General features: G+C 29.8%; 1 protein-coding gene across 1 annotated transcript; it reads left to right on the forward strand.

Moving 5' to 3' along the window:
* Window positions 1-1,924: 1,924 nt before the first annotated feature.
* Window positions 1,925-17,604, forward strand: LOC113386024 (transmembrane protein 151B-like). The gene is made up of 13 exons (XM_026623835.1): window positions 1,925-1,975; window positions 2,707-2,855; window positions 4,179-4,307; window positions 4,399-4,473; window positions 6,453-6,606; window positions 8,130-8,229; window positions 8,589-8,736; window positions 8,854-9,011; window positions 9,387-9,560; window positions 9,793-10,058; window positions 10,206-10,342; window positions 10,416-10,483; window positions 17,417-17,604. Exons 1-13 carry the CDS (start codon window positions 1,925-1,927, stop codon window positions 17,602-17,604), a joined length of 1,797 nt encoding a protein of 598 aa, XP_026479620.1.
* The last annotated feature ends 297 nt before the right edge of the window (window positions 17,605-17,901 follow it).

A 17,901-nucleotide genomic window follows, 5' to 3' on the forward strand; every position in this document is an offset into this window, starting at 1 on the left:
CAATAGTCGGGCAAATATCTCGTAGATCTGCATGATAACCTGGGCTCCGTGAAAGATTCAACGATATAATATAATATGAAGTACTACGTTTAGCAGGTCCGAGGCGATGTTGAAAGGAACTTCTCTCAAAGGGTCGCTTGAACATACCACGCGTGAATGCACCGATGTTCGGCGACTAGAAATATATTAGCCTTGAATTTTATCGATAAAATTCCACGTAAATAACCTTTGAGTAGGTGGGTGTGAGCACACTATCACAACTTATTTATAACGATTCAATATAAGTTTGAAAATATGATGATTTAGGAAAAAATTGAACGCACTTATAGAAAATGATAGTATGGATGTAAGTGCTATTATACAAACCATGTAGAAAAAGAAGAAACAAGTCGTAAATATATTTTTTATATTTACTTATTAATTAGACAAATAGAATAAACTCTAAGGTCCATTAATCACATGAGGCTTAAAGGGAGAAAGGGGTTAAAAATACATCACAAAATATTACTTTGGAGAAGGAGGTCTAGTAGGATATCACTGAATTTAAAAAAAAAAATTAATTCAACATTTTTTTTATTTTTTTATGTACTGAAAATACACGTAATGTTTGATGGAGGGCACCAAAAATCCTTAGAAATTTATCACATGATTATTAGAAGGCCCCTAATGTAAACTAAAGAATGAAAAAAAATATTATACTTGCTTATGATGCAATTTTTGTAATGTATGCAATCTATGTTTCCTTGGGCAAATTACTAGAACTTCTCGTTTAATACATAAATTTTGTTGCATTTTTGGATTTTTAGGTACTAAAAATACACGTAATGTTTGGTGGACGGAGTTCAAAAATCGTTAGAAATCAATCACATGATTAATGGTAGGTTCCTTATGTGAACTAATAAATGAATAAAATATTACACTTGCTTATGATGCAATTTTTGGAAAGTATGCAATGTATGTTTTCTTGAGGAAATCACTAAAATCCCTCTTTTAACACACAAATTGAAAAAATTTGTTTCATTTTAAAAAATTAGAAATATTCCAAAAAAAATGTGTTATTTAAAAAAAAACAAATAATTATTAATAATTAATAGTAAAAAAAATCAATTGATTTAGTAAAAAAATACTTAATAAAAAGAATTTGAATTGATATTATTAAAAATAATATGGACTATAATATTGTGAAAAACAGAATGTTTAATTAACAATATTTTACTTTATATTCAATTTTCTCTCATTACTTGTACTTCACTAATTAAGTGATTTTATTCTGCTATTTCTAGCATGAATTTTCCTAGCTGATTGTGTATGGTTCAATTATCATTTTAAAATTGCTCATTTAGTTCGTAATTATTTTAGGGCAGGTGGATAATATCACGATAAACAATGTTCAAAGAAAAATAAATATATATAATGTAAATGTATAATGGGCAGTACTGAACTAGGACAGGTCCATGAGCTGAATTAAACTCATTCATTATTCAGGGAAAAATGATGTGAGAAATTACCCATTGCCATTTCGCACCGCAATGCCCGAAATGGGCTATTTTCAATTGGAAACATATTTTGATTGATATTTGCAAGTGAAAATGAACTTCGCTGAACAATGTCAGGTTGTCCATAGCTGGATTCGAACTCGGAACCTTGTCCAAACGATTCCATGAGCTAATTAACCATTATTATATTACACCATGGCGCACCCATATATATAAAAATATGTATATATATATATATATATGTGTGTGTGTGTTTGTGTATATATGTGATATAAATCCACCTGGTGAAAAATAATCTTAAAGTGTATACTTAAATTCACAACAAGATTTATGTCCCGGCAATGAATCGCCATAGTAGCGCAGGATATAAATTCAATGCTAGTGCAAGACTGCATTATTTTTCTCTATTTTATTGATGAACACCAGAAATGGAGAATAAACACACTAAAGAAATTTCCCAGGATGAAAATATAAGAAATGTATATTATAATAAATATACAACTTGACTTATTAAAATATGTATATTATATATACTTTTATATTATACAATATGTATACTTTTATATTATATAATATGTATATTATATATACGTTTATAAATATAAACATATATTTATATATGTTTTTAGTTAAGCCAGGACAATAACTAGTATGATATAGTTTTGCATTACAAATTATATTTATGGTTTTATAAAAGTTCTTTTAAGGTAATTAAAAAAATCATAATAAAATTACTGACACCAAGTAAAAATCGGTATATAATTTTTATACTTTATTTATTCGTTTTTAAGCCTTCTGTAAAACTTTGTACAATTTACTTCATGATTAGCTTAAAAAATAGCTAAGAAATATAAAGAATTAAATGAATTTGTGATATTTGCTTAGCGGTTCACAACAACCTTCTGACAAAGTGACTGCGCATATATTTGTTCAGAAAAATGTAATATTGCACACTCGAAACCTTCACAATAGTGAGAATAGAACCTTTATTAAATTGTGGAAATGATTATTCCTAGAATTCTGCTTTATCTATACATATATATATATATATATATATATATATATATATATATATATATATGAAGGGTATCCCAGAACTCAACGTCAAGCCGAAACGGATTGATAGGATTTATATCATGTAATAAATTATAAAAAAATGCCTTGTATATTTTATTGCTTATTCTGATCATATAATCTTTCTAATTTTCAGAGGCCCGTACGTGCAAGTTTTTTATCGGTTTTATGTTCCGAAGGAAGCTGGAAATGCCTCCTGCTGACGGCGCTGATAGCAGGTTGCGCCAGTGCAGTGTTATGGTGCAGGCTGAGCCAACTGGAAAGACTCGTTATAGATTTTTCTGCGTAAGTAGCTCAATAGTTTATTTAATATAGAAAAGTAGGATAATAGTATTCTTAGTTACGTACTTTGTTCAACTATTCGTCACTCATTAATAGATAAAAAAAATTGGATTTTCAATGTACAATATGATATACACAAATCGCTGCACTAACGAGGGCAAGTTGAAAGTTGTTGAGGGCAAAGCTTGAAAGCTTTTCAAATAATGTTTTTTATATAATCAATTTTGATAATAAAATAAGCATATGTGATAGAGATGTTTTTAATCACATTTATCAACAAAGTTGTTAGAAAATTAACTTCCTATCTGAGCTTGATTCTCACTACAAACAAGAAAAATAAAACTGTTAGCACTCAAATTGCAAAGATCCATTTGAAGTAAAATATCTTCTATTTTATATTTCACTCTCTGTAAAAAGACGGAATTCGCAACACGGAAATGCAGCTCCTAGCACTTTGCACGGACTGCAATTCGCCTAGAGGTGTTTTCCAAATCAGCAAAAATATATAACAAGTACGAACTAACCACCATATAAAATGTTTTATAGCATTGAACTCATCTATTGAAAGCTTCGTTAATGATAAATGTTCATCGAAATAAAAGCTCGTTTTATATGAGAGCACAACCATCCAAATTAAAAAATTCAATAATATCACTATACTGTATGATTATGCATATAATTAACTTTTAATGGCCCTAAAATAATGTATTCAAATAATTACGATCATTATAAATATTGGAAATATAATAATCAATGTTGTTATTGATAAACTATGAAACAACTCATTATATAAATTGTAATATTCTTTTGTAAATGAAACTGAAATTAATCGCTAATGTACACAATTGAGCAATGAAAGAAACGAATGAATCAAATAAAAATATTATTATATAGCGAATTAAAATTCATATCAGTATTATTACAATTTAAAAATGGCATTCGTTTCATTTCTCAATTAAAACGAATTTAATCCGTCCATTATTTTAATGAAAGCAAATATAATCGAAATATAATAAAGTCACATAAAAATATTGAATTTGAATAACTAGGATGTATATCGTAATGTATAATTTAACTTTCATATAAATCAGTCAATAATTGGTTTTTGAGAACATATTTTTTCGATTATTATTTTATCAATTTTAGTTTTATTGCATTAAATTTCAATAAACAAAATTATTATAGCAAACATATCATATCAAAAAAAGATTTTGATCACTTTAGATTGTTTCAATTTCAACTTCTATATTTAGATTTGTAATACTTTATCCGGAAACATAAATATGATAATTTGATTGCTTAATATAACACTCGAATTTATTTCAGATATCCGATTCAACGAACTCATAGGGCACCCGCTTGCGAAGATGCATTTTTATACGTTCCTTTAGGTTTTCTTGGTTTACTTTATCTGGTTTATTTAGTGGAATGTTATCATTGCTCTACGAGATTAAGGTAAATATTTATACATCATAACAATTTACTATTAATTTAAGATTACGATTAATTAAAAACTCCGCTATGTGTTTTTTTTTTCAATTTTCAGATTAGCAAGAGCCATAGATGCCGAAGCAGTACGCAGACGAATTAGTTTAATGAGAACAGCTGAACCAGTAGTATGGTAAATAATAAATTATAAAAAAATGAAAATTGAAACTTTTTTATTAAACTGAAATACGAATAATGAATGGAATCAATGTAAGTGGTAGACAAAATAGTTCTAATAAGGTGACCATATTTTGTAAGTCAAAACCAGGAAGATAAATATTGCTTTTAGAAAAACACAGGACACAAGGTGGAAATCCGAGACTGTCCTAGGCAAACCGAGATGTTTGGCCCCTTACAAGGGTTTGTAAGAAAACCGATTTATTGCGTGTGAATACAAAATAATTCGAATGAACTTCAATAATAAAGGGTATGCAATTGATAATTTGACTAAATTCTAATGGATACATGAATACATGAATTTAAGGATTTAATCTAGTTTAGAATAATACAATATATCCTGAAAATAAACCAACTTAAATTTTACGTTACACATTACAGTAGTTTATAATCACGAAAAAGTAATGACTTTAGTATGTTGGTCTACCTTAAAAAATTTAACACCAAAATTCGTTTCAAGCAGCCTGTTGTCGAGCAGTAGTAACATCGGTTTTCACTTGAAAATATGGTTTCAAGTAAAAATAGTTTTTTCCCGGAACTGCTTCATTAATAAAATTCCATCACTATGAAAGAATTTGTAATAATAAAATTCATCACATAGAGATGGCTCAATTGTATAGGTTGTCATCTATGAGAACCCACGTAGTTTGTAAAGTATATGATCACAACAGCTTATAGACCCCTTACGCCCCTAGGTAAGCGGTTAAGAGCGACGGGACTTGTTTCAGAGGTCCCGGGTTCGATACCCACTTCGAGCAGCCTGTTGTCAGGCAATATTGACAACGATTTTCACTTGTAAATATAGATAGTAATATGTTTCCAAGTGAAAATAGCTCTCACTCGGCTTTGTTGCACCATACTTGCCCTATTACAGAGATTGTAATAAAGATTTATTATACAGAGATGTGACAACTGTTTGGGTTGCCAACTGTAAAAACAAACGTAGTTTTTAAGATATTAATCACAAAAAAATAAAAAGGATGTTAAAATGTTTAACAATAAAACCTGAAAGTTTCGTTTCAATTAAATATTTGTTTCCTTCCCTAAAAATTTCTCCAAAAAGCGATTTTTTGAACGAAACTAGTGTAACCGCCGCCTTTTGGGAATTTATATTAAAAAAACTATTTCATCAATCATTTCAAAATTGAAGGAATATATTTATACATGTTTTATGAATACATAGTAAAATTTTTGAAAAAAAAAATTAAATATTTTTTAAGTTATCGTCAATCTCCAAAGGCGCGACAAAAAAAAGGCTCTTCACTGCTGCAGTGATTCCGGCCTTCTGCGTGGATGAAATTAAAAAAAAATCTCGTTAAACTGGATAATATTGTCTGTAAAATAAACTACGATAAAGACAAAAAATCAAAAAATGACAAAATGACGGCGTTTTTTTAAAAAAAGGCGAATTTTACCCAAAATTTTGGTCGTTTTTGGACTGTCAAAATTCGATTTTTGATCCGATCAAAAAATCAATAGTTCATTTTACAAAGAACTGTATATAGTACACGTAAAACAATTGATAGCGATCGGATCATTTATTTTTGAGTAATCGCTGTAACAAATTCAGATAATGCTGTTTCGAGAAAAACGCGTTTAAAGATTAAATGATCGTTATACTATATACTATATACTATATATATACTCTTTAAATGGCTGTAACTCAAAAACTATTTAAGATATCGATTTAAAATTTTGGTATGTTATTTTAAAGGTATAAGCTATCGAAAAATTCGATTTTTGAAAAATTTCACACTAGTTGTGCCCCTTAACCTTAAAGCGCTGTTCAATAACAAATAAGAAAAAAAGTAGACAATCATGTAATAGTAATATGGGTGCATTTGACCTATTTCAGAATAATAAGATCAAATACACGTATAGCATCTAGATAAATCTCAATTCGTCAAACAACTTCATTCTTCCTGTTTTCTCCAGGTGGAAAGCTATTTGTTACCATTACGTCCGTCGCAAACGACACATAACGCGCTACAGGAACGGCGACGCTTACACCTCAACCCAAATTTACTACGAGAGAGTGGACTCTCACAGCGCGAGCGCCACTTTTAGCCACGCTTATTGCGGATACCAGGTAATAATTGAAAATATTTATCATCTAAATTTAATAATTAATTTCAATTAAAAAATAGGGCTGGCCCGTAGGTAAGCGGTTAAGAGCGACGGGACCCGTTTCAGAAGTCCCGGGTTCGATACCCACTTCGAGCAGCCTGTGGTCAGGCAGCAGTGACAACGATTTTCACTTGGAAATATAGATAGCAATATGTTTCCAAGTGAAAATAGCCCTTGCCCGGCATTGCTGCACCAATAAAATGTCAGCCCTTTTAGATTAATTCTAATAACAAAAATCATCAAATATGGGTGGATTAACCATTGGGTTACTATTTAAAAAACAAAGTAAGGAGAAGTTTCAGCCCAACAGCTCATAGGACGTAAGGTTCTGTTCAAAAATTTAATAAAAAAAATAAAATAAAATAAAAAAAAAATTTAAAAAAATAGAAAGGCCTAATAAAAAACTGCCGCAGCTTCGTAGTTCAGTCATTATAGTAAGTTCACCTCGGAATTCGAGATAGCCAGCAGTAAGTCTGTAAATACTTTGTAAATACACCCTAAAAAACCTACATAGGTAGGGTGTACGTACCATATGTAGGTTTTGAGACAACTTTTAGGCTGTATTTACAGAGTATTTACAGACTTACAGCTGGGTATTTCGAATTCCGAGGTGAACTTACTATAATGACTGAATTATGAAGCTGCGGCAGTTTTTTATTAGGCTTTTTTATTATTTTCTTTATTTTTTTAATTAATGATAATTATTAAATTTAGATGACTGGACTATCAAATTAGAATCAAACTAGCAAAATTTACAATTTTTGATTCGGGGTAGAGGAATTTCAGTCAAAATTTCTATAATAATCCTAGTTTAAAATCAAAATTTCTTAGTAATTAAAAGTTTTCTATTTGAAGATTCTATATAATTTGTGGACCAGCATATTAGATTAGAAATAAGGTCTACAAGAAGGTTCGTGATAAGATCTTTATATTTATTAAATTTATATCGATCTCGATATTTCATAAAATCCTTATTCAGTTTTATTTTTAGTTCGCTTATAAATTTCTTACCAGTCAACTGTAACTTTTACGTGGTTGATATTTATTTGATTTTAATCATATTATATTCATAATTTAATCTCAATTAAGATATTTCCATTATTAACTATCAAGGATATTTTTTTACTTCATATGTTTTATTTTATTACTTTATTATTTTTTCCAATTTTTACCCAAAAAATCAAAGACTATGGTTTGATTTGGTATGGTTTTTCACTCAATTCAAGCATGTTAAAATATCTACATCTTTCACTCAAATCAATCTAAATAAAACTGATATTAAAATAAAATAATCTAATAGAATGTCCAAAAAACCTTTATAATCGTCGTATAATTACTAAATATAATGCGCTAAAAATTGAATAAAATGCTACACAAAAATCGCATTAAATTTATAAGCAAATTTGAATTTGTTTTCTTCAATTAACTATGCATTGTATTATATTAATAATAATAATATAATTGTATTTTTCAATTGCATTTCAGGATGTTTCCAAAAATTTGATTTTGGATGCGTCAAGTGATCCAATAATAAAATTTAGATTCAGCAAAGGATTTGCATTTTCAAACATTGAAGCAGCTTCAGGTAAAATCTCGTTTTGATAAGCATAATTTTAATGATAATAATATTTTTACATGAAAGGATTGTCAAACAATCTTCTCAACAATGATCCGCCACCGTTGAAATTGCTATTTAGAGGCAGTTTTATCCAAAATGTTTTTATCCAATCTTACATAATTTTCTCAAAACTCTGTTGATTTTCAAATCCGGTATTAAAAATTCGCTCATTAGAAAGAAAAGTGATGTTGATAATGAAAATAAAATATTGTGAAAAAAACTGTGTGCTTTAAACTAATGCCAAGAAATTGCATTGCCATTAGTTATCGATAATATATAAATCATTAAAAAACATATTTCTTGAATAAATATTGATCTTTTCCCAGAATTTGAAGAACAAAGATCTCGATTTTTCTCAGAGCATTCGCATTTTGATGACTACATGGAAATGCGCGAGGGTTTAGACTTGGCTGGCGCCGGATTGGCATTCAGGGAACATTTGGTCGCAAGAAGAGATTCGAAAAAATCGCCATGGTAATCATAAAATATATAGAAGTTCATAAATAGGATCTGTTTAAAACTTGTCCCAGTACAAATCATTGCATGCAAAATCAGATATTTATTAAAAACTATAAAAATTATTACTTACAGGTATTGCACGACACCAGCTTATTGGATTTTATCATTTCTGCTCCTCTCTTGGCCTTTGAGAATTCTAGTCGAATGCCGGACCTCCAGAGTTCGATACGATGTGACCAAAGTTTTCGGAACCAATTATGTCATAGGCACTAATAATTCTGAAGAAGCAGGTGAGATAGACCTGGAACAAATAATGCACTTATTATATTATTATGAACCTTGGTCAAAAATAAATAATTAAATGCACATATATTGTTTAAGAATGAGTCATAATCCAATCAAAAACAACAAATATGGATCGAACTCTTTGTTCAATTCTTATTTCTTATTCTTAGTTCAATAATTATATTGATATACTCTATTTCTAATTCGGAATTAGTTTTGTGTGAAGATTGTTCAAGGCATCAGTTATCAATAGAATGTTTTTTTCATATTTATTAAAATTATAATATTCATCGATATTCTCCCGTTCGTATATTGATTACTTTATTCATTAAATATTTATATTAATGTATATTTCATAATTAAATATTTTATTACTGAAGCAGAACCAACGCACAGAGCAAGTAACGACAGCCTTATTAGTGGATCAACATTGCAAATTGTTAACGAAGAACCATATTACGAGGCTACACCCTCCCAAACAAGTCCGAACGATGCGATTTTGTTGGCCAGCGGCCTCCATGCTATTGTTCCACCTATTGAAAGGATTCAGCAAAGTAATTGGCATTATTTATAATTTTTTTTATTCTACCATTCTTATATTTATTTGTCAGCAATAAAATGTATGAAGTGGTAAAGAAAATTAAATAAATGGTGACCAAATTCAAAAGTCCAAAAATATCAACTATTTCTAGCACAACATAAAACAGTACACAAACAAATATTATCAACATTCAAATTTTAAAGTTTACAATTTAAATATCGATATTGTTTTAATTTTTTTTTCAGATAATACTTCCTTTCCCCCACAAGATGAGTACCAAGTAAGAAGACCACCGCCTAATCTGAATCCAATAACTTATAGTAATACTACTGATAGTTTACAAATTTACGAAAATTGTGCTCTGGTGCCTTCTTATTCCGAAGCATTACTGATGACACCGAATGGTGATGTCGTAAATCGTTTAGAATCTTCTAGAAGAAATAGTTCAGAGAGTAGAAGAGGGATAGCAATTATGAGTTCTATTATCAATACTAGAAGAAAAACGAATGAGGTAAACGTTACGTTATTCTGTTGAAATATTTCAGAGTTCCTAATAAATGCATATCTCAACTCCAAACTGTTAGTAGAACAAATGAGTTACTTTCTGTAATTTATTCTGAATACATATTATAATTAAATAGAAAATAATATTTGTCAGGCTCCTGACGAATCAGTTCAGAGCAGTTGGTCAAACTATAGTCTTCGCACTAGAAACAATAATAGTATATCTAGGGTGAAAAATCAAAATAGAAGATCTTGGAATGGAATCGCACACGTTAGACCAGTACATCACGGGTACAGCACATCAATAATGTAACTAAAATGATATCAGTTCAATCTTAAAATAAATTTATCATTGATTTTTCAGTGGCTCGGTACTGTATTATGCCAGTCCTCTGCTTCAACACTGTCCTGATGATCCTTTCGGAGGGGCAGGTAAGATAATATAATATAAAGATAATTAATTAAAAAATCCTCAAAATTTATGCATCAACATTCAAAACACCAACCTATTTTTACCCTTTAAGAAGTAGATATAATAAACAACAGCTCATATAACTCATTGATGTTTAGGAATAAATATATGGAAAGTCGACAAAACGTTTAAATTCAATGGACCAAATGTCTCCCTTACTTGGTTCATCTTCACATTATAAAATGTTTCGATGTATACTCGTATATACTTTCATAATTAACTTCCCGTAGGGTAGTTATAATAATGGGCCAAAAATCGAAAATGAAAATTTTTGCATTTCTCGACGTTTTGAAGGTTTCTGAACATTTTGGCATACCTCAGAAAAAATGGAAGGTGTGTGTTTTGTATGTCCGCATTTTTTCGTCCACGTTTTCGGGCGCACGGATCAACCGATTTGAATGGTTTAAAAAACATTCGATCCCTATTGATAGAGAGATGTGCTAATTAGTTTTTGGCAAAGGCAGGTCCAGCCGTTACGGAGATACGTAGCAAAGAGTGCTGAAAATGCAAATCGAGTTTTTGAGACAACGGAGTATCGGATTTGAATGATCTAAAAAACATTCAATTTGTAATGATTGGGAGAAGTGGTGATTGGTTTTTGGCAAAGACAGGTCCCGCCATTTCGAAGATACAGAGCTAAATGTGCAAAAAATGGCAGTTTTTGAGTGAACTAAGCGTCCGATTTGAATGATCTAAAAAACTTTCTGCTTGTATTGACAAAATTGCTTTTGAGGATAAAAAATTATTACATCTTTTTTTATTTTATATTTTTGTAATTTTGGATTAAAAATTCAAAAAATTACCCAGACTAAGCACAGTCTGAGCGCCATTCTGGTACAAATGTTTACCCAAGTGCGTTTAGACTGTTTATGTAATGGATCACTTTTTCAATTTTGTGTAGGCAACTATTTTTTTGAATTTGAATTCGAAATGAAATGACGATTGTTAATGTTCTGGAGATAAATTGATTTATGAGTTACATTTGATTTGCTCAGATATAACAAGATAGCAATAATAATGAAAGTTACAGTATTTGTAATAATGTATTTGAAAACGTTTAAAATTCCTCGAACATTTTGTTACGGTACGGGAAGTTCCAACAATTTGCCTTAAGGCACGATGCCATGCGCCCCATTAGTTTTATTTATTGGGCTGGCTTTAAAAATAGCAAGCAAATATATTAATTAAGTAATGAATTATCTTTCACACTCAGGCTTTTTTTTCAAAAGTATTATAATTATTAGATGCTTTTAAAAAGGATAATAGTTATTGATTTTGAATTAGATGTTGAAAAAAATACTATAGTTACTACAATGCGAAGAAATGTATGATTTTTGATAAAATATATGTTATCAAAAACTATACAACACCTCTTTGCATTGCAGTATTCATAGTATTTTTTCAACTAATTCAAAATTAATAATTATTGATAATATTCTTTCTGAAAGCATCTAATAATTCTTCATGAAGTTCTGAAAAAATTGAAAAATAACATTAACCACATATTAAAAAGCAAAGATTATTTTGAAAATTTTTATTTTTAAATATTTCGATATCACTTTGTAATTATCAGTGATGTGTACGCATATATTGATACATTTATGTATATTAATTAACATAATTATCTAAATATTTTAATTTTGATAATTATATGTACTTAATTAGGATGCAACTTGCTTCCACACCACCCATGAGGTGAAGTTGCCCGGCGCGTTTTTTTTAATGTGGTGTCGCCACAGAAATAGATACTTCTATTCATATTTACGTTTCTAACATTTCAGATGGAAATGGATATAGTGTAAATACTACTAAGTATCGATTTGTGCAGCCCTAATCCACTTAAACTAACTTACAAACTAATTATACCTAACTGACCCGAATATAACGCGAAAAGAACCCCCGCAAAATTACCTAATGTACCCAAAAAGTTCGGTTTTTCAAAATGAAAGAACCTCTCGTCGTAAAGAAAAAAAAAATCAATATAAAATGTGTACTTTAGTATTTTAGCGGTGATTGTAAATTAATAAAAAAAAAGCATTTACATGATGTACCCCCCAGATCCACCATGTAAACACTTGGGAAAAAACTTCATAGGTTCCCAGCCTATGAAGCTTAAGGACAAATCATTTTGTGATTTGTAATTATTAATTAATTGATGTAAAGAAAAGCGCGAAAAATATAAGAAAGGTTCTTTCATGACGCCACCCTTTTGAGCTCAGAATAAAAGCACGCAAACAACCCCAAAAAATGTACGACCGAAGATTTTAATTTCAAAACGCCCCTTAAGCTGACATTAACTAAATACTTCTATAATACAATAATATAATATAACTAACTATACAATAATAATAGAAAGTCTTATCTCACAGTTAATTTTCCTTTCGATTATGTCATATCTTCCAATTCAGTTGTAGGCGTGCAGTGGTGCTAGTTGGTTTGGAGTATATCATTTTCTGGCAAATTTCGTGTAAGACCTAAAAAGAGGTAAACATAGAATTTCATTACATCTATACGTTATGGATTCTAGAAGTAATTCTTGGTACCCACTTGCACATATCATTTAATTCGGTAGTGGTCTTTTGGTAGTCCGTGTATATTTTGGTAAGACATACAATTCAATGTCTTCTTGGAAAGACATCTGAAATGAGAAAAAAAGACAAATGCTCCTAATAGGGACGAACTTAAAAACGGTGCCCCGGTTATAATAATAAAAGAATATATAGTTATAACTAAGGTCTAATTAACAATAATATGATAAAAACCTCTACATATGCATATCCTCCTGGCAGTTATTTGGAAGTCCTGGTGCTTTGTGGTGCGAAAAGAAATTAATGCTGTAACCCTGAAATAAAAAGTGGTTTAAAAAATATCAAGAAAAAAATTTATACATATTACTTAGCAGTATGCCAACAATTTTAGTGTATTGGTACATCAATTTGTCTGACCAATTTTCTCCTATGGGTTGTGGAAGTAGTTCTTGGTACTCACTTGCACATATCTTTCTATTCGGTAGAGGTTTTTTGGTAGTACCTATATGATTGGTAAGCAATTTTCTTGGAAATATATCTGAAATGAGTTGAAAAAAAAAACACAAGTGCCCCTAAAAATAGGGACGAACATTCAAACGGGGCCCCGGTAACAATAATAAAATAATTATATAGTTATATCTAACTAAGGTCTAATTACTTAATATTAACTTATGAATACGAGAAAACCTGTACATATCCATATTGAAGTGAACTGAAAGGGTTAAGGGTACTCTATAGATACCGGTTTTTATTAAAAGTCATTTTGGGGCGCTTAGTTAAACCCTTTACATTGGCAAATGCAATGCTAAAATGTACCAAATAGTAGTCGTTGCACCCCAAAAAGGGTACCTCCAACCTTTTTAATCCTGGCGTTCATCTGGCAGTCCTGGTACTTGCCGTCGCGGTGAGAAATTAACTCTGCAACCCTGAAATGAAAAGTGACTTGAGAACATGTAATAGATGATGAATTATAAATACTGCCTGCTCGTAATCATTCCAGTGCTCTGGTACATCATATCGGTACGCATCTTCTCATCTTCGTTGTTGTAGTATTCAACCTCCTGGTATCTTTAGTTTAGGCCCATTTACACTAAAATAAATGTTAATTTTGTTATTTTTTTACATAATTTAGGGTTTTGTATCATCATACCTTTTTTTTTAACTTCAAATAATACGTCTTCAACATTTCTCCGTTTAGGAGACTTATTGTGCAATCACAAAAAATTTAAATTTATTTAATTAAAAAATGTCCATTGCATTACAGCAGAAAAATCAGTCAAAATAAAAACAAGTAATTTATTTAACAAAGTTTTTAGATTTTTAGACGAGTTATTTACATCCATGCTACTAATAAAATAATTCCAAAAAATTAAACATTGTACATTATACGTACATATAATTCTAATTATAAATTAAAGTGTATGGGGTTGCGATGATTCTGGGAAAAACATCGCAAGGATCCATACACCGAATGAAAAAATTAATATATCTAATTAATTTATTAACGAAACACGAATTACTAGAACCTGCCGTGGGGGGTAGGCGACAGGAACACATTTAAGGGCGGAAATCGTTTTAAACGATATTAAAATTACGAACAAAACCTCGCACGAACAAAAAAAAATTAAAATGTGGATGCAAATAACTCAAAATTATAATTAAAAAAATATATATAAAATAAAAATTGTAAATGTGATTGAATAACAAAATTGATGCACAATAAATCCCCAAATCAATCCGCCACTGCGCAAAACACTGTATGAAATCTGAAACAAAAACATTAGAAAATAAACAAAACAAATGTAGTCAATTGTAAATATTTGAAACATAAGATTTATATTAAAATTTTATGTTGACGGAATACTATTGTATGTATTCTAAACCGTACGATCATTAAATGGTAAATAAATCACGGTTGCATTAAATTATTTATGTTAACTCAAAGGCTAAAATTAAATATTTTCACAACAATAAACACTAAAGCGACTTTTTAACAAAAATATATTGAATCTAATTCAAATGTAACGTAAATCGTTTAATATAGAAGAGGCGAATATTTACTTCAATTTATTTACATTCTTACAGTCAATCGAATCAAGTCAAATCGAATCAATCAAAACTCAAATTCCATGACACGTATTTGAAACTAAATGCACAAAGAAATAATACATAATACGTATTATTTTTATAAGACTTACCAACCACCGTAGTGTGCACCAAGCGAGTTCCAAATCCAGAATGATTTTTGTGGGAAATTACACACCTCTTATATTGGGGTCAGAAAGGGACAAAACTATGATTTGTTACCAGATGATACTAAAATTCAAAAATTGTTATCTAATTGAATAGTTTCGGGTTCAGAACCATAGAGGGTGCAATACGAAAAGTTTGTACCTCAGTCACAATCAGTAGCGTCGGAAGCAAATTTTTGATGTGTGGGCTTGTTTTTTTTTTCGATACACAGACAGTGGCTTCGTTTTTTTTAGAAACACATACTAGGGCATATCATTTTTTGGGATTGATCACCCATCAAAATTCATGGGTAGGCTCAAGCCCACACAGCCCACACGGTTCCGACGCCACTGGTCACAATTAAACCTTCGTGGCGAGATTATCGAGATTATTTTATAGTTTTTATAGTTCTGTTTGATTTATATATTTGATTTCATTGTGAAGTATTATTTGTATTACTTTGTTTTTATTTGTATTTGCGTCTCATTAATTTGTGCGTTTTTATATATAATTATAAAATAAAATTAAAAGTATTTTGGTTATATATATATATATATATATATATATATAATATTAATAGAATTTTGTGATATGAGTGGAACGAATATTAAATGTTAAATATGAAGTTACTGCTAAATATGAATTAAATATGAAATACTGGTAATGGTGTACTGTGTTGCATTGTAAGAGAATGTTGGTGCTTTTGTTTTAAAAATTAAATATAATTTATATTAAAATATTGAATAATGTGTCAATATATAATTTTTACTGTTTTAAAATTACACTGAAGATGAGTCTACCTTGGTCTCGAAATTTCTGTAATTTGAAAATTCTATTCGTAACACACGTGATCGCCTTTGTAGCGATCCTTTCTTATTCAATCAATACGATCAATACAATCCACTAGTAGTGCATGGCATCGTGCTTTAAGCAAATTTCTGGAACTTCTCGTATTTTGAAACATAAAGATATGCAAAAATTTTCATTTTCGTTTTTTTTGCGATTACTATAACTTACCCTACGGAAAGTTAATAATAATATATATAATATCAGTATTTGTGTGATTTTATTAAATGGTTTTATGCGATTTTAATTTTGCACGATTGTTTTTTTCGATTTATTTTTTTGTGGTATATGAATCTTACGGGGTATTCTAGTATAGGAATTTAAACAAATAGTTCTTTTTTAACAACCCGTAGGGTAAGTTATTGTAATCGTCCAAAAATCGAAATTGAAAGATAAAGAGCAAAAAGTGCAGAAAATAAAAATCGAGTTCTTGAGAGAACGGATCCGATTTGAATGATCTAAAAAACATTCAATTAGTAATAATTGGGAGAAGTATTTATTAGTTTTTGACAAAGGCAGGCCCAGCCATTTCGGAGATACAGAGCTAAATGTGCAAAAAATGGCAGTTTTTGAGAGAACCAAGCGTCCGATTTAAATGATTCAAAAAACTTTCTGCTTGTTTTAACAAAATAATTGATTTTGGAAAAAAATGTTTCAAAATTTTTTTGTTCAATTTTTTTTTCAAAAAACTTTTTTTGTATATCGAAAATAATTCAGATTTTATTTTTAATTTTGACTAAAGATCTAATATACTTTGAACAAATAATTTCAACTTTGCGATTCAGTTTATATAATTCTTATAAATATTAGACAATGTTACAATATTTATAATAATCTATTTAAAAACATTCAATATTCCTCGAACATTTTGTTACGATACGGAAAGTTCCAGCTATTTGCCTTAAGGCACGATGCCATACACCCCACTAGTATAACTTTATGATGCTCATTTATATACACCCGCAAATTACTTGTTATCACCATATATGAAAAACGCTGTTGATATGTTCAATATATTTTCCTTCATTTGCTTCAAATTTTAAGAATATCATCTATCATAGGGCACCCGTTCTACTTAACTTCAGAAGCACTTTTCAAGGCTTTTTTTTATTAAATCTTATCATTCATTTTTATTAAACATTATCATATATAACAATTCTATTCTTTGCTCTCCAATACAATTCTATACACCTGTCCGTTAATTTAAAAAAAAATAATATATGGTACTTCGTGTCCATAATAATTTATGAATGTGTTGAAAGTTTTTATAATTTGTGTATTTTTTAGAATCGGTAATGGTGCCAGAAGTACCGCCACCAAGTTACGAAGAAGCGCTTTTATTTCCACGACTAAGAGCGTTGGCGCGCTCCGCCACAACACGTGAGGGTCTCTTTCTTAATTCTGGCCCTTCTGCTCCACGAAGAGCATCGTTAGGGGTCCCCAGGAGAATTATTAATATGGAAACCAGCCTTTGATATTCGCATAAAAATTTAAGTGAAATGTCTTTAGGTAAACTTATAGAAAACAAAGTGTAAAAATTGTTACTACTAAAATACGAGGCACAAGTATCAAAGCTGATAATAAAAAAAATTGGTATTTGTTGTTTCAAATAATCAGTTGGAAACATCTGCAAACCAGTAAATCAATTTTAAATATATGTATATATATGTTTAATGACAACTTGATTCTAAGCGCTTCAAATTATATTTGAATTCGAAATTTGGAACTTTAACCCATAGTATGAAAGAGGCCTAGGCAAATCGATTCTTGTA

Source organism: Ctenocephalides felis, unplaced genomic scaffold, assembly GCF_003426905.1.
Source record: "Ctenocephalides felis isolate EL2017-DRISC unplaced genomic scaffold, ASM342690v1 CF-g0.4_SCAFFOLD_03571, whole genome shotgun sequence".
NCBI lineage: Eukaryota > Metazoa > Arthropoda > Insecta > Siphonaptera > Pulicidae > Ctenocephalides > Ctenocephalides felis.

What these genes read in the sequence shown, in the direction of transcription:
- LOC113386024 (XM_026623835.1), top strand. Translation starts at nt 1,925, where the DNA reads ATGGAGAATAAACACACTAAAGAAATTTCCCAGGATGAAAATATAAGA. An exon ending in CTCGTTATAGATTTTTCTGC is followed by an intron (nt 2,856 to 4,178) that starts GTAAGTAGCTCA and finishes AATTTATTTCAG; the next exon opens with ATATCCGATTCAACGAACTC. An exon ending in TAATAATTCTGAAGAAGCAG is followed by an intron (nt 9,012 to 9,386) that starts GTGAGATAGACC and finishes TTATTACTGAAG; the next exon opens with CAGAACCAACGCACAGAGCA.